We start from the raw sequence: 26,586 nt of genomic DNA, 5'->3' as shown, positions 1-26,586 counted from the left end.
AAATCCCTGTCCCTGAGGTTCTCTTCCTGTGTAGTGTCTGCCGTTGCTGCTATTTGGAGTATAGATTTGGAGCTTTTAAAGAACCTGGGAATTCAAAAATAGAAGGAGAAATCTAAGTGAAAAGCAGAAATATTTTGGGCAGTATATATAGACTCAAATCTCTATTTTGACCCACTTGCCTCAAAATGTTTTTCTTCAAACTACTGGAGAGGTGGTTTTGTTTTTGTTTTTGTTTTTAAACAATTTTGCAACACTACTCGGTATTCTACCAGTAAGAGGTTTATTTGGGCTAACTAGCATTCGTTTTGGAAATTGCAAATAACAATGTGAATTATTTCAGTCTGTTCGATTTCTTCCTGTCACCTAACTGAAATGAATGAACTACACTGAGGCAGTAGGAGCTTTGGATAGTAATTTAGGAATGTAGAATTACTTAGAGAAAAGGATTATTAAGCAGGGTGATTGTGATGCCATAATGTAAAATTTAGGGAATTACAAGTACCAAGAATTAAGAGAGTGCTAACAAAGGAAAACAACGTATTTTAGAATTTGTTTAGAGGGTCTAGAGTTGGGTGAGTGTCTGTATTTCTTCTGCAGAGTCCCCAGTGTCCTTCACCAGTAATATCTTTTGGAATCAGTAGTTTCTTTTGACTTGCATGGGGATTTGGCCAACATAGTGAACATTGTTTCATTTGGTATATTCATGGGATTCCACAGAATCAATTCAAAAAATAAATTTTTGACTCAACCTATACTTATTTTTGCCTCATCTGCTGTTATCTATCATGTGTTCTCACTGAGGTTACTCAGTTGTCACTGAGGTTACCTTTACTTTCCCATACGTCATTTTAGAACTTGCTGGTCAGTCATGAAATACCAATGGAAGCAATAATTAGGTAATACTGTAATAGAAGTGCAATAAATCTTCTCAGAAAAAGATATTAGAAAAAAAAAAGAATTGCAATGAAGTGAGAGAAGCTGCTTGGAGAGCAAAAGAGAGCTTGTAGACTTCGGGAGCAGTTGTAATAAGTGTCTCCAAACCTAATTTACAAGTAATGTTGGTAGATTAACATGTTACGTTTCGTATAAAGTAACTTCATTACCTCTGCCTTGATAGTAAATCACTTAAAAAAGTGAATTCACATGCATATTGATTCGTGAATTGATGAAGATTACAAAGTTTTTTCCTAGATGAATTCTATAGAATAGTGGAATATTCAGGTTTATTTGAACCTAGAAATTTTCAATGATAGTAGGCACATTTTAAAACTGTTTTTCTTTTCCCAGACAACTAAATACATTTTATGTATAGTTGATTTTATTAATGAAGACTAAGGAAAATTATTTTCAAGTAAGCTTAAATGTTAGAAAACTAATTTTGCAAATTTGAAGTAGTTTTACCTATATGTTTTGGGGATTGTAGTTACATTAGATATTCCTCAATTAGGGGTAATTGTTTTGCATCATTATCTCTTATCATAATCTGTTTTTCTTCACACAGTGTTATAGTTTTGCCGCTGGACTCTTCCCTCCCTTCCCCCACCCCATCAGGATGATATGAGACTTGAAAGAAGACGATGCATACAGGTGACTCAAGTTTTGAAATACAGTAAAAATATGGCTAAGAGAATGTGTGGGAATTGATGGTATGTTTTGATTGGGGAGCTTTCTGATAAACAGCAAGTAGTAGGGGGAATTTTAGATCAGTAACGCAAAAATAGTTGAGATATTTATTAAACTTCACTTTGGGACTCAATTTGATAATTATTGATTTGTAGTGGTAATATATAAATACAGTGTAGTAATTGCTAGTATTTGAGCTTTTCAAGAGTTGGCCAATACTTTGGTGGGAAGAGAAATATTTGTTAATAAGTCAAATAAAATAGTCACTTTTATGGTTGAATGCATGTCTCCCCCAGATCCCTATTAGAATATAGCAAATCTTTTATGGGAGTAGATGTTAATAGGATATCTTTAATGAGACTCTGACAATTAAGTATATTATATCCATATGTATGATTTCTTTAAAAAAATATGGTCTGAGATTTTGGGGGTTTTTTTGTTCCCTTCCTCCCTGCATCCCTGCCAACCCTCTTTTTCCTTCCTTCTCTCTTTCCTTTTCATCCTTTTGCCATTTGTATTTATAAGGAGAAGTAGTGTGAAGTCATTTCTGAAAGAATAGTTTTGATTGCTTTATAATTAATTGAGATGATCTTTTTCATACATGGAAAACTAGAGGCTTTTCCATATGTGGCTATGCTCAAACTCTTGAAAATGTAGTATCCAGCTAATGGATAAAGTGTTACTATCTTTTAAACTTGTATGTTCTAAATCAGGTAGATTGTGAGGCATTTTGTTGAACCAAGTGACTTTTATCATATACTCTGTCAGAGATAGTCTTACTTGATTATATTTATAAATTAATGTTTGAAAATGTGATTGTTGACTGGATATCTAATTACATTATTGGTATAGTTTTGTGATTGGTCTTTTTGTGATCTGCATTTTCTAAAGGAAAAATTACGGTTTTTCTTTTTTCTTTAGAGTGGCATTTTTAAAAATACTGTTTCAGGTGTACCATTTTGTATGAAGAAATGTGCTTAAAGGTATTTGTAAATTAAATTATAGATCCTATAATACTTTACACATTCATTTGAAACTTGCTATTTGGAAGACCGATGGTAATTCTTTTGTACGTCAAAGGTGATTGAGTAGTCTTCCCCATAACGCATCTCACTTTCATGCATGCCCTCAGGCGTGCCCGTGTATGTTTGCCTGTACATACATATTAGAGGTACGCCGGGTACACATTCTGGCTGAGTGGCTGATTGTTAAAACCAACATAATACTGAGGCTGAATGTCACCATGATAGAAAAACAAATAGGACTATTTACAGAAGCATTTTTAGAATCTTTTTTTTTTTTTTTTTTTTTTTTTTTTTTTTGAGACAGAGTCTCACTCTGTTGCCCGGGCTAGAGTGAGTGCCGTGGCGTCAGCCTAGCTCACAGCAACCTCAAACTCCTGGGCTCAAGCGATCCTCCTGTCTCAGCCTCCCGAGTAGCTGGGACTACAGGCATGCACCACCATGCCCGGCTAATTTTTTGTATATATATATTTTAGTTGTCCATATAATTTCTTTCTATTTTTAGTAGAGACGGGGTCTCACTCTTGCTCAGGCTGGTCTCGAACTCCTGACCTCGAGCGATCCACCCGCCTCGGCCTCCCAGAGTGCTAGGATTACAGGCGTGAGCCACCGCGCCCGGCCCATTTTTAGAATCTTATGAACAGTTTTTGTTGTCAGGTTTTGTAAGTTTGACCTTTGGGTACAGAATAGTTTCTCAGCATTGTGAGCTCCCAGATGGTTCCTGGGACACTATGCTGCGCATTGACCATACCAAGTAGATGCTCAGTTTCCACTAAGGTCAGTAGAGGTACAAAGTATTTTTTGGTATCTCATAGATTTATCTAGGAATATCACTGATTTTGGAGATTTTCTCATGAAATTTTGGAGTTGCAAAGTTGCTGTTTATCTTCATAAAATATGGAGGGTTCCCAAATATCTCTTTTTCTTGGAAGGCTTATGGCCTCAATGGACCAAATAACTAAAGAGTAAATACAGTTTACAAAAGTTATCTAGTTAATTTTATGAATGCTAGCTAGAACACACATTCTATGTATTATATTTATAATAAAGTCTAATCTCTTATTTGCCTCTGTATTCTTTAAAAATTATCAGTGTTTATAGGCTTACAAAGAAAAAAGTAACCCAAGAAAGAAGATCTAGCTCTCTGTGTATTAGCTGTTGATGTATTTCCCTTTCTAACAATTTGAAAGTTAATAATCATTTTTGAACATAAAATTAACAGCTTTCACAATCATTAATGCAGTAGTTTACTTTTGTATTACTGTGCACACATTTATTATATTTCAACTGATAGAATTTTAACACATAAAAACTCATCAGTTTTTCACTGAAAGTTATTTCTAGAATGCTTATGCATATTTGAAAGCACTGTTTTGCTTTCCCCAGGCCTTGTTTTTCCCTCCAGGCATTGTTCATGGTACTGACTTTGTTAGGTTGGTTGCATGTGATGGTCACGTATTCCCTCATCCCATTCCATTGATGAGGCACAAGTTCAGGGAGGTGCAAAAGGATGTTGAAGTAGGCACTGGCTGATTGGCCTTTCAAAGTGAAAGCTTAATAATAGATTTTTATGGCAACTGTGAAGTGATAGATATGTTAATTGGCTTGATTTGGTAATCATTTCACATTGGACATGTATATCAAAAAATCATGGTGTACACCTTAAATATATACAATTTTTATTTCCCAGTGACACCTCAGTAAACCTGGGGGGTAATAGGAAAAAAAAAGATTTTTAGTGAATACCAGTCCAAAGACAAATTTTCACATAGCTCTAGTACATGTATATATATAGGTGTTCCTGTACTTGTTTGTCTTTTTGCATATTTTTAAATATACGGTGTGTCCCAAACGTCTCCATACAAAGGTAAAATTTTGTAATGAATATTTTGTAAATAAAAGTACATTTAGCTACAATTCCCCATTTCCTTTATATATGGTGACTTTTGGGGCACCCTGTAGTTAGAAAACAAGGTAAATTTGGATTTTCTTTGGATTTTTGGAATAAAAATCATTTGTGAACAAACATTTACTTGGATAGCATTTGCTTTGCATAAGGTACTATAATAGGTGCTCTACCTACAAGGATCCCTGTGCTTAGGGATCAAGGAACAAGTTGGAGGAGGGGGTGGATATGTAAACAAATAAATGATGCCGTGGAAGTTTATGATACATTTTTAAGCCTTACCTATTGAATTCAAGGCATGTAGAATGAAAATAGAGAAACACTCTTCTGGATGATAGCATTCACAGTAATGACTTCAGCTGGCACCTGGATGCCAGTGTTAAAAATCTGTGTCCCATTCTTCTCACCTGAGCTCCAGACTGAAGTATTATAACTGCTACCTGATGTCTCTCTTGCGTGTCCTCCCTCCCCTCCCATTCAGTCCTCTTAGTGATGAGTGACACCATTCTACCCAAGCAAACTATCCTTTGGAGAACCTAGGAGGTACTCTTTACCCCCTTGAATCAATAAGTAACCAAATTCAGTTTATTTAGGATGTAGAATCACTTCTGTGATTAGGTTTGGAAAAAGCACTGCCTCAGAGATTACCATGAACATTAATATAAAGGCTCTTATATAAAGAAATAAGTTTATTTTTTATATAAAGAAAATAAATGCTGCTTAAGCTAGCATTCTTCAATTTATTTGATTAAGGGACCTCACCTCCTTTTGATTTTTGATTTATATCCATTAATATCCTATAGAACATTATTTGGGAAAATCTGGATATGGCAGTTGTATATGTCAATCTGGATAATACCATTCTTTGTTTTGTTGAAATGAGCTTCTTTAACGACTAAAAATTTTTTTAACAGCAGTAATACAGTAGTCACTTTAAAATGTAAAATAGTTCTAGAGGCATACAGAACTATAGCTTTTTGAAGATAAATAACCATAGAAATTTATGTTAAAATGTACCAATTTATTCATTTTATCTTTGTCATAATTCATATATATAAATATATTAAGTGCTTAAAACCATTTGCAACAGAGTTTTTAATTTTAGATTCTCTAACTCATTTTAAAATGTGAATTTTGTAGGGGAAAATTTTTATACTTTCAGTGATCACAGAAATGTGTGTTCTGTGTGTTCATTACAGAACAGTTAGATTTCAATGATCACAGAAAGGGGGCATGTTTATTACAGAAAAATTTATCTGTAAATTACCAAAAAAACCCCCCGAAAAACAGTTTCTTTAATCCCATTGTATGCTGGGTACATTGATAGAATCAAAAAGTATGTACATTTTAATTTTTGGTACCTCCTGCCAGTTTGCCTCCTTGTGGAGTTGTTCTTCATGTGGTCATGTGTGTCTGGTCTTTTCTGTATGTGTTTTCCGTTCTCTAGCTCTCATTCACATCTCAGCCAGTGCAGTTTGATTTTGCTCTTACTGATTCAGTGAATTTTTTTTTTTTTTTGGTAAATTATAAATCTAGTGGATTTACTTTTGCTCTCATATTTTTACTTTTTCTCCCTGTTTAAAAAATCTGGAAATTTATTAAGATGTGGATAAGTACAAGGAAACATACCCAGAGTTACTCTGTCAACTGCACTATGGTACATTCCCTTCATTTTATTTTCATACGCCATTTTTAATTAATTGAGATCATCCTGAATAGACATTCAGGATGGTATGCTTGGGTAAAATTTGTTTTATATTCATATTGACTAACATTATAAACATTTCCCTGTATCATCAGAAAGTGATCTGCTATCACTTTGAACTTGGCACACATCTAGAACGTTGAGAACTATAACAGTTTTTGAGGATTAACTACTTTAGACATTTGTTTGAAAGTATTCTTATTTGAGCCTTTCATTGTGTGCTTATTTCCTAGTTAAGTTAGATATCTCTTATTCTTGGGCATTAAATTATTTCTGTGCATAAATGTTTGGCTGCATGTTAAATTATTTTCTTACAATTGATTGCTAGGAGTGTAACAGGTGAGTTATAGGGCTTGAAAAATATTAAGCTATTTGGTAATATGTACCAGTTTGTACTCAATAGTGTTAACAATAATATCTCTTTAATATATTCTTGTCAGCATTGAGTATTACAGTTAAAAATAAATCTCTAATTCAACAGGCAAAAAGAATCTTTTATTCTGAGTAATATAAAAGTGGTAATGTATACTCTGGAGGAAAAAGTTTAAGGGCTTTAGAAATGCATAAAGTAAAAAGTGACAGGCACTGCCCTTTTCTTAATAGTTTGGTGGGTATTCTCCGAGGATTATTTCTTTCTAGCAAATGGTTTTTGTTTAATGCTTTAATGGCATTTGCACATGTTTACAGGTTTTATGTCCTAGCTAGTATGATACTTCCTGAAGGTCGAGGGTTATGGTTATCTTCTTTGTATGCCCTATGTCTGTGTAGCAGGATTTCTGGGACATGTGACGGGCTCAACAAATACTTGCACAAGGAACAATTTTTGCCATCCTACTAATGCCTAAAACTAAATATCTTAATCTTTATGGTTGCTTTAATAAAATTTTTTCATATGGTTTTAGAAGTTCCTCATTATTTTATATTCCTTTTTACATTTCATAGTTTTATCATTTAAGTTTCTAATTTCTAAGTGGAAGCAATTAATAATGATTACATTATGCTTGTGTATAATATAAGAGAACATTTAATATTTATAGAAAAGATGATGGGAAACCTGAGGGTAATCACATTGTAAAGCTCAATTTCTTAGACTGTAGTGCCTTCATTCAAAATCCAGATAGAAGCAAATAGATTTATATTCATTATCTTAGATTTTAGGGATACTCTTTAAGTGTATCTCTGAAAGAATGTCTGTGTTCTAGGAAGATGACAACGGGACATAGTTTTTTAAATTCCCCAGTTTTCTCTAAAAACAGGGCAACTAGGTCGGCAAAACCAAAAACTCACAGGCAAGATCTGCAAGCCTAGGTGAACAGTGTCCCTGCAGAACCAAAAACAGTGGGTGGGAGCAAATCTCTGATCATTACAAGACCTGTGTGGTGTCAGCATTTGTGCATATGGAAGCAAGAGGGTGTCTGATGGTCCTGAGTATAGAAGAACCTCAGGATAGCTAACAAAGACTCAGTGGGAAGTGTGGCAAGCAAGTTTGAGAATAGCAGCTGAAGCTAAAGAGATAGTTTTGAGTTTCATGGAGAACACCGTTCTGAAGGAGTTAGAGCCATCCAATCCCTATGAATTCTCAAAACTAACCAGTTTAAGCTACCTTCTCAGTCAAAGGCCTGCACTAAGGAAACACTGCTGGGTGTACAATCCAAATTACGCAGGATGGAGACAATGGGCGCAAAGGAAAAATGTCAGATGAAGGTGGGAGAAGAAAAAAGCGTAGGAGATCTTATGCATGAGTCTGTATTTTGGTATCTTTCATGAAAATAGAAGCAAACTCTTCAAGAAGTCTGAAAAGCTACTCCAGTTTCCCAAAAGTTTTTTATTTTACATAAAAATGAACAGACAAGGATCATAGTCAAATTCTCCACAGTTTTTATAAAAGGAAAATAAGGAGCAGAATAATAATACTGCAGACAATGAAAGCATGCTAGAAAGAAATGTTCAGAAAACAAATTAAACTGTAACCTAATGTTTGAGAACAAACCTAGAGAAATTTAGCAAATGGTACACATATGAAAGAGCAAAATAAATCTGAATAAGGAAAACTTCTAAAAGTGGTGCTACCCTGGGAAAGAATAAGAAGAAAATTATTTTTAAAAAATGAAGCCTAAATATGAGAATTAAAAAAAAATCAATAGAAAAATTCTTCAGAGAAATAGAATAGCAGAAAATAATTTTAGCCAAAGAGAAGTGAAGAAAAACAGATTAAGAAGCATTCTAGAGAAATTGACAGTTATTAAAAATAGGCAAACAAGTTTCAACATACAAATACTAAGAGTCTCTGAAGAACCAAAGCAATGAAACTTAACAAATACTAAGAATTAAAACTCAAGAAAATTTCCTGAAATTAAAAAGATTTACCACTACATTTTGAAAGGGCACATTGTATACCTGTATAAGTTGATTCAGAAATGACCAACATGTAGACACATTCTGTGAAAAATTACTGGACTTTAAAGAAGAAAATTCACTGGGTATCAACATAAAAAGACCCAAGTCATTAAGGGGAAGAACATTAGATTACTATCTGATTTTGATAGCAATGCTTTATGCCAGAAGTAATAGAGTAACATCTTATATATTCAAGGAAAACAAATGAGAGTCAAGAGTTTTATATCCAGCTAGATTGACTTTAAAGTGTAAAGATAGCAGAAAAATTGTTAAGAACTTAGTCAACCAAAAGGACATTGATATAAGAGGTGCATTAAATATATACTTGTGGAACTTAAACTAAATGAGGTTATGGATGAGTGTCGTATGTAATAGCTGTATTCTCTGCAATGAAGATACAGTATAAGTAACAACAAAAGTAGAATAAAGTTGCTGATTGCTTTATAGTTATTAACTGGGAGTAAAAGGAATTTTCTTCAAATCAGATGCTTGGGGGAAAGGAAAGAGAGTGGGAGAAAGGTTATTAACTAAATTTCAGTGTTGTTCCTAAATAGAGGAATCAATAAGTCATACTCCTCTCTTAGACACATAATGGAAAAAAAAAAGGAGAGAAAATAGGAGAGAATTGGGGTGTGATATAAAGGCATTAATGTAAAGGTAACCATGAGAACAAAAATACAAAGCTCTAAATCTCAGTTTCTTCATGGAGAATAATCAGAGTAATAATAATGATGCTTCATAATACGTGTAACTCCTAGTACATGCCTAGCATATGCCCAGTAGATGTGCTCTTTTTTTATTAATATTTTATCTCTTTTCATAATTGTTACAATACTATTTGTGCAAGTTTCGAACTTGCATTTTCTTAAATTTCCCCTTTGTTTGAGAAACAGGTATGTCTTCTCAAATTACATGTTAATGTCTCTTTATTTTTTCTACCTGTGTTATCAGGCTTATATTCAAGTTCAAATTCATCTCTCATGTACATAATTTAATATTTGTATTGAGTGACTATTTTATTTATTAGGCATTGGAACTATGTTGGTTTTTCTACTTATCTGAGACTACTTTGTGTCCTGTGATTTGGACTGTGGATTTATTCAGAAAAGATTTGCTGGAACAGGGTTGATATAGGGAAAAACACATGTTGGGAGTGAAGGGTTTCTGGAACAAAGTTAGTTGAAAAGTTTGTTTTTCATATGATGCACTTGAAATGATTCTATAGCATCCATTTTTGTATGCATATAGTAGAAAAATGTTTTGTTGGAGTTATGCAAATTTATTGTTGAAAGATATCTGAAATACTTAAGTCCTCCGTGTACCCAATAAGTAAAACACGTTTGTAGATTTTCTCTCGAGAGCAAGGATTTTTTCTTACTTCTTACCTTTTTAATAAGTGACGTGTGTATGTGTGTGTGTAAAACTGCCTTGAAACATAATTTACATACCATAAAATTGACCCATATTACAAGTAAGTTTGAGTTTTTGAGTTTTTATTGAATTCATATAGTTGCACAGCTGTCACCACCACAGTCTAGCTTATAGCTTAGATTTTTTTTAAATTAAAAATACTTGTATTTCAGATAGAACTTCTGTAAAGAAGAAAATAAAAATCAGCACTACTCCTAACATTTAGAGACTATCATTGTAAATTTTTTGGTGTATGTATTGCCTGTTACTTTATATACATGTGGCACTTCAAACAATATTTATAAAACAAAATTGGCATCATATTTTACTTACTGTTTAGTCTGTTTTTTAAATTTGGGCATTTCTGCATATTAATATTCTTTTATAGCATTTTTAATGACTAATTAGTATTTTACAAATGAATTAATGTTTAACCTGTTCCCCATTTTTGCTAATTAGTTTATAAACAATGTTTAAGTGGACATTATTATGTCAGTCTTAGTGTTTATCTTTGATTTATTGCATAGGTCCAATTCCTAGATGTTGGAATTGTTAAAGGATACGTACATTTTAAAGATTTCTGATACACATTTTCAAATATCTTTTTTTTTTTTTTTAAAGAGACAGGTCTTGTCTTGTCACCCTGACTGGAGTGCAGTGGGTAGTCATAGCTCACCGTAGCCTCAGACTCCTGAGCTCAAGTGATCGTCCCACCTCAGCCTCCTGAGTAGCTGGGACTACAAGCACTCCACTATGGCCAATTTTCTTATTTTTTTGTAGAGATGGGTCTCACTATGTTGCCAGGCTGATCTTGAACTCCTGGCCTGGAACTCCTGGCCTCAAGTGATCCTCTTACCTCTGCCTCCCAAAGTGTTGGGATTACAGGCAGGTGCCACCATGCCTGGCCTCAAATATCTTTTTAAAGTATAATTTATGCTTCTACCAGCTACACATCAAAATTTTTTATGCCTTAGAATCCTAGGTATTTAAAAATGTTTGCCAATTTGATAGACAAAACATAATTCAGTATTTTAATATACGTCTGTTTGTGTGGCAGTGAGATTGAGTATGTTTTATTTGGTTTATTACTAATATGCTCTTTTGTGAGTTTCCTTTTAATATTATTTTGTTATTTCTCTTGGGTTTTAATTTTTTATTTTTAATTTATGAGAGTTCCTCATTGAACCCTTACTATATGCCAAAAATTATTCTAAATGATTTACATGTATTAACTCATTTACTCTGGATAACTCTGAGATATAAGTACCATGATTGACACAGCCAGAGGTTAGGTAGCCTGCCCCAGCTCACACAGCTAGTAAGGGATGCAGCTAGGATACAAACCCAGGCCTGTGACTCCCTGCTCTTAACTGTTGTGTTTTGTTATACTTATTGCTGATATATTTTCCAGTTTACATTTGTCTTTTAATTTTGTTCATAGTATTATTTTATATAGGAGCTTAAACTTTTTTATGCAGGGACTGGGTTTTATTCTTTAGTGTAAAGCTTGGAATGTAATAGAGTCTCTATCTGTTGAACAAATGAAAATAAACCCGTTATCAATCTGTTGATGGTGATAACCTTTTGTTTAGTGTAATATAGTTCCCCTTCTAAAGGGATTCCCAAGGGCTCTGTAAATAATTTACTCTTTGGTTTTGATAAGATAAAATAAGCTTATCAGTATTAGCTTTTCTAGAAAGTCTATGGAAGTAATCACTGCTTTCAAAAGGAACATGTGTTCTTAAGCAAAGAGTTGTGAAGAATGTGTATTGACAGTGATTCGAATTGTAGATTGAAGTGAAATGAAATATTCATTTGGTTCTAGTAATAATATAATTAATAAATAATTTATTTTTGTATTTTTAGAAAATCGATAGAGTTGACCATTGTCTAAAAAGTTTTGAATAAATTTGGGCTTAGCTTAAGAATTTTTTAATACGAAAAGTAAAACTAAGAAACCTAATGAAAAAGTTATTGTTACTTAAGGTGTGGGCAGTGTAGATGAACTCTTCAAAAGGTGTAATTTACAATTTTACTTTTCTCTAAGTATTCTTTCTTCCTTTTCCTTTGGTGGTTGACATCAAGTTACTTAGTGGTACGTCTTTAATTCTGGGCTTGTGTATCCCTTATTTTAGTCTTTTAAGAAAGTGTAGAGATCCATGTTATAAATGTATGTATATTAGAAACACAGATAAGTATATTTTACAAACCATTCACAAAATATGCTACATAGAGTCAAGTACTCAAACAGCAGAGTTTACACCTCAAAATGTAAATATTTATCTTGTTAACACAAACCCAGATCTGCTTTGTATAAAGTTAACAAAAGTTTAAAAAGTTTTTGAGTGCTTGTTATTTCTGTAACCTACTGGTTACAACCAGCTTTTTCTTCAGGCCATTCTCAGCTGAGATGTTAAATTCAAACTTGTATATTAAGTATTAATCACTTGATTTACATGTGTATGTTAATAAAATTTAGTCCATTCTGGAAGTTAAAAAATGAAACATCAGTTTTCCTTTTCCTCATTCCCACTCCTAGGGGTAATTCCTTTTAATCTCGTCAATTTTTAAATTCTTCTCTTGGTTATGTCCACTTTCAATACAGTAATATGTTTATAGCTTTATTTTATCATTTAAAAAGTTATTGACCTCTCAGAAAGATGAAACCAAATAGCTCTCTGTACTACCTCTTCTCGTACCAATTTCTCTTATTATTCTTTTAAGGTTTTTCTGTTGATTATTATTAAAATTTTATAAAATTGATTTAAACCTCTTTATTGACCCATCAGTTTAGGCATTTTCTCTTGACTTCCCAAGATAGGAAATGAAAGCTTTAGTGCCTGTCATATTTATGTCTACCTCATAGCCTTTACCTACCAGACAATTACTTTTACGTAGTATGTACACCTACACACTTTTCTTTTTTAACTTAATTGAATTCTATGTTTTTGTCTTAAAATCTTCTGAAAATTGAAAACAGAAAACAATACTGGGAAAACACATGGTGTATTGGGACCCATGGAAAGGGAGATGTATTATAATAGTATGTCACTAAGTTTGTTCCAGTCATGGGAGAAATGTTAACATGGGGATTGAGGTGTAGCACATTTTAAAAGATTATCTAATTGTATGATACTCATTCACCTTTCACTAGGAAAGCTTTTTTTGTTCAGATGCATGATGGTCGTTTATGATGCCTTGCCACCGTTGTTTTCATGCTTGGCTTATTAAAATAATATTTTAATAACTATAAAATACCTGTGAACAGCCATTGCCCAACTCAAGAGCCAGAACTTCCTCTGTCGTCATCTGCTTCTCTCCCAAGCGAGAGTGCCGAGTGCATATTTGGTGTTTGTGGGTGAGGCTTGTGGACTGATAGGCTTCAGTTTAGTGAGTGCGTTACGGGGTCCTCAGCAGGAAAATTCTATTCCTTTCGTTGCCAGGTTCAGGAGGCCCCATTGAGCAATATGGACCTGAGCTATTGCCTGTCTAGTCCTTAGGTGGCTTAGTGTCCTTACAGGCATTTCTTTGGCCTCCACCTGGAGGTGACTGTTCACCTATGTTTGAGTGATGGGGACTCAGTATGTTGACTGTGCAGTAGGTACTTCTTCAGAGCTGTTGGTGGTGGCCGATGCTGCAGCAGATAGTTGTCTGGTAAATCAAGCCAACCCCTGTCCTTCTTTCTACTCCGGTTTTCCTTTCTCACCTAGAATGGCACCTGCCACTTCTGATGTGGTTCTTGGTCTCAGCTTTCAGCTCTAGATCTTTTTGACATTCCTTAAATTATTGGTCTGACCCCATTTGCCTTTTATGTTGTAGAAAACTGTCAATCTTTGGTTCACTGGTATATCTCCATTCTCTGCTTTACTTGGTTTTATTTTGTGATTCTTTACTGCTATTTCAGTGGATAGTGTGGAGGATATGAGCAAATGTGTTTATCTAGTGTTCTAGATTTTCTTGTTAGGAGCATCCTCCTCTGCCAGCTCATGAAAACTCAGCTTCTGGGTATGCTGTTGGCTCCTTCTCTTGCTGTTAGTTTTCAAGGATTTTTTTCAAGCACTATTTCAGTTATGGCTATCCTTGGTTCTCTATTTACTAAGGAATTGCAGTGATGTGCATTAAGAACTAGGTGGCCTCAATAAACATTTCCTGCTATCCAGCTATAGTATGTTACTTGAAGTTGCCCACTGGAGTTGCCACTGTATTGAAAGTCAACACCTGTACTTCGTTCCCTGCCTTTGTGAGTTTTGGTTTGGGCTCTGAGTTTTAGAAGCACTGTTTTCCTCTGTCCTTGGCCTGTTCCACATGCTTTACCCGTTACTTCTATGGACAGACACAAGGCCTTTCCTTATTACCTGGGTTTCAGCTGCTTTGAGGATGACCACTTATCCCTTTCAGACACTTAGCACCTAAGGCTCTTGAAAGTGAATTTTTCATATTTTTCCTTTTTTTATGTTAGACCAAATATACCCCCTAAAATTGTTAAATCTGTCCACTTGTTTTCATATGACATAGAAATTAAGAAAATAATGCAGTTTGTATAGATGAAGTTGCTTAAGAAAGATGACAGCTGTTACTGTACTATTTTTTTGCCTTGATAAAAAGATTCCTTTTAACCTCAAAGTTAAATTGCAAGAATCTTTTTGTTTTGGCAGGATACTATCTATTATGATAACTTATAGCTGAATGAAAGCTTACCTAGTCAGCTTTTATATTTTCATGATGCCTGGATGAGGGAGCAAAAGTATATTTAATATACAACAGTGACTATTCATAATGTTTTACGTGCCTTTTTTTATTTTGGGAGCAGAGGGACAAAGAGGCACTATTCCCTAAACACGAACTAGTTGATCCAGAAGAGTAACTAACAGTCCCATATTTAAAAATTTATGTCTATAATCCAGATTTAAATAACAGTTTACCTTCTAGCTTTATAAGCAGGTTTATGAGAAATAGAGGGAAAAAAGCATCAGGATTGCTCTTAAGTTGGAGAATACAAATATCTACTGGGCTTAATCTTTTGTAAAAGATGTCCAACAAAACAGTATGGTGACAGCCTCACTTTTTAGAATGAGGTATTAAAAACTTAAGGTAGTTGCTCCAAATTTTTTGAGTATTTTTGCAAATTGGATGGCTTTAAATTATAAAAGGAAAATGTTTTTTTATCTACTTGCCATTTTTCAGAACTGTAAAGCTACATTGTATTTCTTCCTTAAATACAAAATTGTGGTATGGTATGATTTGTCATTTGAGATAATCTTGGATATTATTATTGGACTAGTAACCGTGGTTATGCATTGAGAGGACAGAGGCTATTTCTATATCTCAAGCATCATTAACTACAGATGAAAAGTTACCAGTTATTCTACATATATTTCTTACAGGGAAAACATGTAATTAGCATACTATATTTTTAAAAAGTTAATGATTAATTGTATACTTAGAAAACTTATTTTCTTTACTAGGAATTCTAAAAATATATTTTATGTAATGAATATTCTAATTTAGTGAGTTAACTAGTTTTATACATTTTATATGTTTAATTTCTGATTCTAAAAGTAGTACTTACTGATGCTTTCCTAAACTCCACAATTTAAGTAACTTTAAAAAGGATTTATGCTAAGCTAAACATTTAAATTCGGGATGTTTTATCCCAGAGCATCTGTCACCAGGCAGATGATGTTTCCTTGTGTCTGTAGACCCCAAAAGAAAGTAGGAGTGCCAGAGTTTTAATTTTTTTCCCCTTCAAGGATGGGAAAGTTTTTTGATACGAAGAATGTTTAAGAGGTGGACCAGGAACAGTCCTTGTTGACATGGGAAATGCCCTGTTTACTGCTGTAGATTGGAGGACAAGGCTGGGTTAAGATTGCTTTATCAATGTGGAGGGAATAAGAACCTGGGAGAACTAACCAGAATGTTAAAGATGGGTGGATAATGGTAAGAGTGAAATTGGCTTTAAAACTTTTCTATTTCTCCTCTTTCCTTTATCCTTCTGAATTAAAGGAGGCTCCAGAGGGTTGTACATAGTTCAGAAACACACCCGATGATGTCAGAAGTTTAAAGCACTGAGATGAGTCTTTCAGGGAATGGATTAAATACTTTGGGTTAAAGAGAGTGATTTTCAAGCCTGTCTTAAGCCTTGGGTAGTAGATGTTGTAGATGATAGCATGGGGAATGATTCTGAGCTAATTTTACCTTTAAATATATTTTCATACAGACAAGAAACCAAGAGACTTATTGATACGTGACTGATAACATTGATTACTTATAGATACTGTTAAAAGATTGTTTGGGAGAGCTTTAATTTTTATCTTTAAGATCTTTATCTTATGCACAGTTTCTAAAAATGTAGTTTCTTTGCTTATAGAATGAAAGGTTAATATTAGATGATCTTTAAGTTTCCTTACAGCTTTAGAGGTCAGTTATTGATCTCTCTTCCCCTTTAGAAGCTTTTTCAGTCTACGTTTCATATAACTTTAAGGGGTTTCATCAAGAATTCTTGAATTGAGAGAACATGGGAAGAAATTAAGGGACAGCTGTGGCTGATGGGTGTTTGGAGATGGTGCAAAAGTGGCTTCACTTTTCTTAAGGGGTAAGATTAGTGTTAGGGATAGGACCAACATGGTCTTCTCTTGGAATCTGATGGTTGAAATATGCGCTGTGTCTTAATGCAGTGTATTTTATTTACACATGCTAGAAGTTTTTCTGGAGACATTTACAGACATTCTCTATGGAAGAATATATTGAAAAATCACTAACTTCTCCATGGTGTGGAATGAATCTACTCCATATAGAAGGAGATGATTGCAAGGATAGGTGGGACAAGTTGATCTATTTTAAAATAAAATTGTATCTTTTATAAGGCACAAATGGGAACTTTGTCTCCTTGACATATTTCAAAGTATTTCTCTGAATATGTAAGATTAAAGAAACTCTCTACCAGTCAGAATTGTCAGAACACTGATGTTCTTTAAAACTATCTCTGTAGCTGTTTGTATGTACTGACAGAATTGGAGTTTTTTTTAATGTTTTATTCATTATTAGAAATTTTGCATATGACTATGTCTTTATATTATGATTACATCTTAGTTGAACTTGGTTTCCAGATATGAGTGTTATGTACTTGGTCCCACTCTGCATATTTTTAGCCCTATAGGTTAATACTTAATTTGGGTTTTATTATTTTAAAATTACTTTTGAAATTAATATATATTAAAATGTATGATAATAAACAAAATGTTATTTTTTTCAAACTGAGAAAGCTTGAGAGTTCAGGGAGCTGTGCTTTCTGTTATGCCCACCTCTTCAGTCTTTCCATTATAGAATAAAAATGCTTCACAGAATTTCTCTAAAATGTAATGTTTGAGAATCTATTTTAATGTATAGAAAGACATTTACATAATGCTTTTGAGTAGGTGGGGAAAAGTTGAAATGTTGATGGCAGCATCTTTTAGAAACACTCGTATGTCTATATAGTAAAAAGTTAAAATTACAACAAATGCAGTACTTTAACTGTATTCTGTGTGTATTACCATTGGATTGCCTTTGGAGTGAAAAGTAGCATGTTTCTCGTCCTTTATAGTTGTTGTTAATTTTGTTATAAACCTGAAAGTGTTAACAGCAACTTGAAAATGTGACAAAGCTCAATTTCATTTCTTGTTTATTGCTTGTTTTCCTATTGGACAATTGGAAGTAGCTCTGCCCTGGCAACTAAAATAGGCTATTTGCATAACCTAGTTTGATTGGCTAGCGTTCTGACTAACAGTTCCAATCATATGGTGTCGGTTTAGTGGTAGGCTATGCTAATTAGCCGCTGTTGCTGGGGTTCAGGATGGTTTCTGTGTGCTGTTCTGCTGCATTGTGTTGCCTGGTGAGAGACATTGATAAATGAGCGTTTAATGATCTGCAGCAGTTCCCACTCACTGCGGGCAGGCGGATTTTAGAACAGAAGTGGAAATAAGGATTTAATTGCTCTGTTAAATACCTGTAACCAAAATATGTGTATTAAATTATAGAAATTAAATTTTGTGAAATCTTTATCTAAGTAAATACCTTATAACACAAAAGGAAAATACTTTAGTTTTGTCTCTTAAATATAACTTAGGTAGCAGCACTATGCACAGGTTTTTAAAAACTCTGTTCATTAAAATTGATCATTTTTCCAGATTAGAAATAGTACCGTTGCAATAAGTAGTATATTTGATTTTTCTCATGACGGTGACCTTTTATAAAGATACATGTTTGTATTTAATAAAATGGTGCAAGCTTTTGGGCAGAATTTATCTTGTACTGCCCATGTAATCTAGCACATAGGAGCTTGAACTTGAATCCCCTGTTATTCAATTCGAAGATCATTCACTACCTCCCTTTCTAATTTAAGTCAGATACTTTAACTGTTGCCTGTACTGTTATCTTTGGTTTACATTAAGTCTTTATTGGGCTGTTAGGTGGGAGGTTCTGTAGGAAAAAGAACCTTTATGTTCTTTGTTCAAGGAACATAAGTGGAGAATAAACACGTGTGAAGTTAGATGAAAATGCAAGATAACTATACAGAAAAGTGACACAATGATTTATCTGGAAGGGTATAGGGAAAAAAATTTCACCAGGCATTTTGATGAGAGGGTCGTGGGAAAGGCTTAAAAAGGAAGTCCTTAGAACTTGTGTTAGGTTTTAAATATGACTTAGGATTCAAATAGCCGGAGAGTAATAAGGAAGAACATTTTAGGGTGAGAAATACATGAGCCAAAGTGTATGTTTCTGGTGTTATTCAGTCATCAGACATAGGTGGGTCACAATGATCAAGACCTCCAGTGTTTTGGATGTTTCAGTGTCCAAGTTGCCAAGCAGGCTGGTGTCATCCCCTTAACATAAGAGCTGGTATCTTACTGTTCCAGCTAGGATTGTCTTTGGCTTTCCTTCCCTTGGTTTTGTGTTAAGCAGTGCTCTTTGCGTCTGTTGGTTAAAGCGTAGGGACTCTTTTACCTTATCTTATCCCTCCTTTCGGCCCTAAACCATTTAAACGCAGGCACCAAAAATATTCCATGTGAATTTAGATGTTTGCATTAAATTTTCTAAAAAGTTTACACCTTTAATTGTTCTGTCCGTTATTTAAGAGCCTAGTAAAATTAGATAGATAAGCTAATTGAACAATCTTACAGACTTGCCAAGAATGAAAACAAGAATTAAAACTTAATGTTTGATTATTATACTTTCCTCGGCATATATACTGAAGATGTATTCTAAAATAAGTTTACAAAAATGCTTTATTCAACCATCAAAGAGGCATAGACTCAGAGAATTTATAATTTAACAGGTGGATGACATACGTCCTTGCATAACTATATTACATGGTAGAGTATCTGTGCTGCAAGAGAGATTCAGAAGAGGGAGTGATTTTTGCATCAGGACTAGGAAAAGAATCTTGGTAAAAGTGTTATTTCACATGGTCTTGAGGAGTGGGCAGTACATTAACAGGTGATACTGTAAGGCTGCAGGGTGTGGAAGACACTATTTGGAGACCTGTTTAGAAAATTTAGTTTACTACGGGAGATTATGTTTTTGAGGGCCTTCAGGGGTGGATAGCGTAGGCTCTGAAGTTTTTCTTGTAAAAAGTGGGGAATTTTTTAATTCTTTACAGCCGATTTTCACAATGTATTTTTAAAAACACATGCCCTCTCTGAATGTTTGCAAGTTTGAAAATAGACACGTCTTTGCTTTTTAAAATATGATATTGAATAATTCCAAGGTGTTTGATGTAAGCAACTGGAAGGTTTGAATTGCTATCTCCTGAGATGGGATATGTTGTAGGAGAAGCAGATTTTGGTGGGGTGGCATGGGGAGTGTATCTATAAAAGGTCAGGTTTTGAATGGGTTAATACTTTTAAGAACAGTTTTATTGTGTTATAATGGGCATATAATAAACTTTACATTATTAAAATGCAGTTTGATGAATTTTGACAGGTATTACCCGTGAAACTGTCACCACAATTAGATAATGAACCCATCCATTCCCCAAGTTTTCTTGTCCTTTTTTGTAATTGTGCCGGGGCTGCCCCCACCCCAAGCCCCTAGGTAACTACTGATCATCGTTTTGTCAGGATTCATTACTTCACCTTTTCTGGAATTTTATATAGGCAGATTATATAATATGTTCTCCTTTTTTGTGTGGTGTTTTCACTCAGTGTAGTTTTCTTTGAGGGTCATCCGTGTTGTATTATGCATCAATAGTTCATTCCTTTTATTGCTGAGTAGTGTTTCATTGAGTGGATATACCACCATTAATTCGTTTACTTGTTGAAGGACATTTGGGTCATTTTTGTCTGTTACAAAATAAAGTTGCTGTGAAGAATATACTTTTTTGTATAGATACATGTTTTTATTTCTTTTTGTTTGCTAGCAGTGGAATGACTCGATCATATGGTGGGTGTATGCTTAACTTTTTAAGAAACTGCAAAACCGTTTTCCAAAGTGGTTGTGCCATTTTACATTGCCATCAGCATTTTAGGAGAGTTTTACTTCGTTTACCTCTTACCATACTTGATGGTCAGTCTTTTTAATTTTAGCCATTCTCATACCTGTGTAGTGATATCTCATTGTGTTTCCCAGTGCCTAAAGATGTTGAGCATCATTGCATGTGCTTATTTGCCCTCTGTATGTCATATTAGGTAAAGTGATTGTTCAGATTTTTTTGGTTGTTATTGAGCTTTGAGAGTTTCTTATATACTTTGGGTAAAAGTCCTTTATCAGGTACATTATTAATATTTGCAAAGATTTTTCCCTAGTCCGTAGCTTTTCATTCTCTTAAAAATGTCTTGAGGATCAGGTGTTTTAAATTTTTATGAAGTCTAATTTATCAATTTGTTATTTTATGAAACATGCTTTTGGAGAATTTTTGCCTAATTGTCCTATGATCAAAAAGTTTTCCTTGTATGTCTTTTTCCCCCCTAGATTTTATAGTTTTAGGTTTTTCATTTAAGTCTGTGATCTATTTGGAGTTAATATTTGTAAATGGTGTGTTGCAAAGTATAGGTCAAGGGTCACTCTTTTTGCAAATGGATATCTAGTTACTGTAGAACCATTTGTTGAAAGGACTTTTTCTCCAATGAATTGTCTTTTATACCTTTGTTGAAAATCAATCTTCCAAATATGTGAAGGTCTGTGTACTTTCTATTCTGTTATGTTAATCTATTTGTGTGTCCTGATGCCAATACCATATTGTCTTGATTATTGTAGCTTTATATAACAAGTGTTGCAATCAGGTAGTGTGAATTCTACAACTTCCCTCTTTTTCAAAGTTTTTATGACTACTGTAGGTCCTTTGCATATGAATTTTCAAATGAGTTTGTTAATTTCTTCAAAGAACGTCTGCTAGGTCATTGGGTTGGTGTTAAATCTGTAGATAATTTTGGGAAGAATTGATATTTTAACAATACTGATTCTTCAGACCTGTACACCAGGTGTACATGGATACATGATATGTATCTCCATTTATTTAGCTTTTTCTTTAATTTTTAAAATTTCAGTGTACAAATCTTTTATATATTTTGTCAGATTTATGTGTAAGAATTTCATATTTTTGATACTATTATAAGTGATCTTTAAATTACACTTTCTAATTGTAGTTAACAGTGCTAGTACATAGAAATACAGTTGCTTTTCATATATTGCTCTTATATTCTGCAAAGTTGGTAAAAATCATTAACTCTAATGGCTTATTGGTAGAGTCTGTCATATTTCTCCAATCATGTTGCCTGTGATGAGAGATAATTTTGCTTTCTTTCCAGTTTGGTTGCCTTGTGTGTATTTTCTTTTCTTGCCTTACTACATTGGCTCCAATCTCCATGGAATATGGAATATATATAGAACACAGAATACAATGTTGAATAAAAGTGGTAAAATAGGACATCCTGTCTTGTTCCTCATTTTAGAGGGGGAAACAGTTTTTCACCATTCAGTATGATGTTTGCTGTTGAGTTTTTTGTCAGTGTCCTTCATCAGATTGAGGAACATGCCTTCTGTTCCTACTTTAATGGAAGTTTTTTTTTTTTTAAATCAAGAATGGATATTTGTCAAATGTTTTTTTGCATCTACTGAGATTACCACATGGTTTTTCTTTTTTAGTTAATTTGATGAATTACATTGATTGCTTTCTCAATGTTAAACTGATACTGTATTTCTGAAATAAAGGCCACTTGGTTACAATATATTGTCCTTTTTTTTTAGGTTGTTGGATTTAATTTATTACAATTTTGTTTAGACTTTTTGCCTCTTATGTTCATGAAAGATATTGGCATTTTATTGATTTTTGCTTTATTGATATCTACTCTGGATGTTTCTTTGTTTTGTTAACTTTGGATTCCATTTGTTCTTTTTCTGGTTTATTAAGATAAGGAGCAGAAACCATTGATTTGTGAACTTTTTCGAATAGAGGTGTTTAATACTATAATTTTTTCCCTAAGTATTGCTTTATCTGTTTCAAATATTTTGATATATTTCATTATCATAGGTATTTGTAGACTGTATATCTTTCTGTTATGTTTTTCAATTTATGTTCATTGTTATCAGAGAACATACTTTGTTTGACCTTACCAAATACTTTGTTTGACCTTACCGTAGTATGCTTAATTTCTCTCCTACTGAGTTTTTTTTTACTGCTTTTTAATAGAGTTTATTTTTACATATGTTATTAACCCCACACTACATTTTTATATTGTTTGAACATTTACTGAAATGAGATTTAAGTAAGAATTCTTATACTATTATCCGCGTAGTTAACTTTTCTGACAGTCTTTCTACCTTTGTATAGGCCTGTATTTCCATCTAGTTTAATTTTCCTTCATCCTAAGTACTTCCATTAACATTTTTTATAGTGCAGGTTTACTAGTGATGCATTCTTTCACCTTTTATATGTCCAGAAATACCTTTTTTTTTTTTGCTTTTTGTCAGATATTTTTACTGGGTATAGAATTCTAGGTAACACCCTTTTCTTTCAGTAATTTAAAGGTGTTGCTCCACAGCTTGCATTGTTTCTTACAGGAAATTTTCTTTAATCCTCACCTTTATGCCTTTGTATATAGATATGTCTCTTTTTTTCCCTGTTTTTAAGATTTTCCTGCTTATCATTGGTTTTCAGCAGTTTGATTATGATGTGCCTTTGTGTAGTTTTCTTTGTGTTTCTTGTGCTTGGGGTTTGTTGAACTTCTGGATCTGTGGGCTTGTAGTTTTTATCAGATTTGGAAGATACTTTTTTTATTTTTTTTGAGGCAGAGTCTCTCTCTGTTGCCTGGGCTAGAGTGCCGTGGCATCAGCCTAGCTCACAGCAACCTCAAACTCCTGGTCTCCAGCAATCCTCCTGCCTGAGCCTCCCGAGTAGCTGGGACTACAGGCATGTGCCACCATGCCTGGCTAATTTTTTGTACATGTATTTTTAGCTGTCCATATAATTTCTTTCTATTTTTAGTTGAGACGGGGTCTCATTCTTGCTCAGGCTGGCCTTGAACTCCTGAGCTCAAACGATCCACCCGCCTCGGCCTCCCACAGTGCTAGGATTACAGGCATGAGCCACCGAGCCCGGCCAGATTTGGAAGATTCTTGACCATAATTTTTTCCAATTTTTCTTTTGTTCCCCTTCTCCCATCTATCAGGAGCTTCAGTCACATGTATATTAGGGTGCTTGAGATTGTCTCAGAACTCAGTGAATGTCTGTTAATTTTTAAATCTCTTTTCTCTGTTTTATTTTTTCTGTTTTGACATCCAGTTTCAGTTGTTGAGTAGTCAGTTGAAATTCTGAAATAGTTTTATTGCTGTGTCTTGAAGGTCACTAGTCTTTTTTTTTTTTTCTGCAATGTCTAATCTGTTGTTAATCCCAGTGTGTTTTTTATCTTTCACATTGTATTTTTCATTTCTGGAAGTTCAATTTGAATGTTTTAAAAAAATGTTTTTCATGACGTCCCTTAAATATTTGACAATATGGAGTACCGTTATAATAACTGTTTTAGTGTCCATGTCTGTTAATTTTAACAGCTGTGTCAGTTCTGGATTGGTTTCTATTGATCATTCTGTCCCCTACCCCTTATGGGTTGTGTTTTCCTGCTTCTTTGCATGCCTGGTAATTTTTGATTGTGTGCCCAGACATTTGTGAATTTCTACTTTGTTGGATGCCGAGTATTTTTGTGTTTCTATAAGTTGTCTTTGGCCATTATTCTGGAACAGTCAGGTTACTTGGAAATAGTTTGACCTTTGAGTCTTACAAGATTTTTTAGATGGGGCTGGTGCAATATTTAAATAGTTTCATGATAATTATTCTTCACTACTGAGGAGATACTGCCCTGTGTAATTATCTAATGCTCTGTGAATATTGATCTGGTTGATCAGTCTGTCTCCTAGCTTCTGGTGGTTTGCTGGCAGTCTTGGGTATTCCTTGACTTCTACTGCATCATCCTCATCCCTGCCTTCAACTTCACATGGCATTCTCCTTATGTGCATGTCTGTCTCTAAGTTTCTCTGTTTTATAAGAATACCAGTTGTATTAGATTAGTGCTTACCCTAATGACCTCATCTTAACTAATTACATCTGCAGCAAAATTGTTTCCAAATACGGTCACATTATTGAGGGGACACAGTTCAACATATAAACCCCTGCCTCCCCACCCAGTGGTATTTCCTGAACATGCCACTTCTGTGCTTTTAGGCTCTTACTCATGTTCTCTCAGCTTGAAATGTCCTCTTTCCTTTCCTCTACTTGTCTTTCTTAAAAGCCACCTACTAATCAGAATTAATCTCTATTTAGAAGGGTTTTTTTAAATTGTGCCTTTAAGTATTTACATAGCTATTTCTTGCACACACTTGTAGTATTTTTGAAGACCTGCAGAGGATTTGTTTTTGGTATTGTGCCCCAGTTCTTTCATCATCCCCCAGTAATCACCTGTAGTAGCTCTATAACTAGTGGTTGCTTGAATTGAACATATTAAAGAGTGTGTCTGAGCAGATGCTTGCAGGAGTGAGATACTCCTTAATAACTTTAGGAAGGATTGAAGGCTTAGGACTCCAAAATCAGGGAATTCACTTTGAATGTGATTATAGTAAGTCAGGCATGCATTAATTTATTAATTGAGCCTACTAAGTAAAGAACCCTTAACTGGTGTCTGGAATAGGCCAGTGAAAATTCCATAATTTACCTGTATCCTCATGGACCTTACTTTGAAGAGTTATGAGGTAAAAAACCAGAGAAGATGAATATGAAAGGTTTTCCTAAGGAACCCTAGACAGAATGATGGGCCATGCAGGGTGGAAGATAAAAAGTTAGAGAAGCATACTGTCAAGCCTCGATGAGTGGGAGAGTATTGTTGGTGGAAATGGGAAGTCAGTCAAAGGCATTTTGGTGGGGAGGGAAGATAAATTAGTTTGCTCCTAGATAAAACGAGTAGAACGTGTAAGCTGAAAATTCAGAATGGATGGTGAATCGGTAGATGTTCTTGCTTTGCTATGAAAGAGGGGAGAGGGGACACCAGCAGTTAGTTTGGTGGAAGGGCTGACAAGAGTCGAGCAGAGATTTTATGGGTATATGATAAACTGGAAATGTTTGAAGGAAGACTGAGAGTGACTGGAATAATGGGAGGTGACACTGAAATGACCATTTCCATTTTACAAATGAGGAAATTGGGGCACAGAAAATTAAGAAAGGTACCCAAGGACACAGCTGGTAAGTGGTAGAGCAAGAATTCAAATCTGGACAGTATGGCTTTAGAGTCTGTGCTCTTAGGCACTACCCTCTGCGGCCTGTGATTATTTTTCTTTCAATCTATTAACTTATTTAATATGTTAAGTTTTCCTTTCATAAGGAAACATTATTATAAAGTTAGAATATCGGCCTCACTTGTCACTTAACAGAAGGCAAGAGTAAAAATAAATATAGGGAAACCAGAGCAATTCAGTTAAATTTACGCAACTTATAGAATGCATATCTGACAAGAATGAAATTGTTTTTATGATCAGTTAGTAACGAAGGGATACTCTGCTACATAGCAGGTAGTTTCAGATGATGAGATGTTATATAAGATAAGCAACAAATATTTTGGAGCACTTGCTGTGCCAAGCATTTCCTCTTGGTGTTGGAGAAATAGTAATGAATAAGACAAGACTCCTTGCTTTTGTGGAGCTTGTTTTTTAATGGAGAGAGACACACAATAAATATCTAAATAAGTAGATGGTTGGAGGAGATGCAGTTTTTGGTAGGAAGATCGGGGATGCTTTATTTTGGTTTCATTTAACTTGTTTGAAATGAGCAAATATATCTACAGGATATACTGGTGGTTTATGTAAGTGCCAGTCATAGTCATGCATAAGATCTTGCAAATCTGTTGTATCCTGAACAACTTAACATTTTTCCCCCCAATTGGATTAGAGAAATGACTGTTTGCCCACATAAAAGCCTAGGAATCTCCGTATAAAAGAGTAGTCACTTGTGATCACTGTCCATTTTGTCACTAAGCCAAGAAAAAGTTCCAGAATTCAGCGCTCTGCCC

At 34.2% G+C, this 26,586-nt stretch overlaps 1 protein-coding gene across 2 annotated transcripts in view; it reads left to right on the top strand.

The window, feature by feature from the left end:
- Window positions 1-26,586, top strand: part of DYRK1A (dual specificity tyrosine phosphorylation regulated kinase 1A) — a 137,012-nt gene that overhangs the window by 45,855 nt on the left and 64,571 nt on the right. For both annotated transcript variants that reach the window (XM_069474951.1, XM_069474950.1), the window contains exon 2: window positions 1,502-1,587. In XM_069474951.1, coding sequence (XP_069331052.1) covers window positions 1,578-1,587 — 10 coding nt within the window. In that variant the 5' untranslated portion in view covers window positions 1,502-1,577. The remainder of the gene's footprint in view (window positions 1-1,501; window positions 1,588-26,586) is intronic.

Source organism: Eulemur rufifrons, chromosome 7 (assembly GCF_041146395.1).
Source record: "Eulemur rufifrons isolate Redbay chromosome 7, OSU_ERuf_1, whole genome shotgun sequence".
Lineage (NCBI taxonomy): Eukaryota > Metazoa > Chordata > Mammalia > Primates > Lemuridae > Eulemur > Eulemur rufifrons.
Note: the sequence above shows the minus strand (reverse complement) of the source record. Positions and strands in the feature narration are given on the sequence as shown.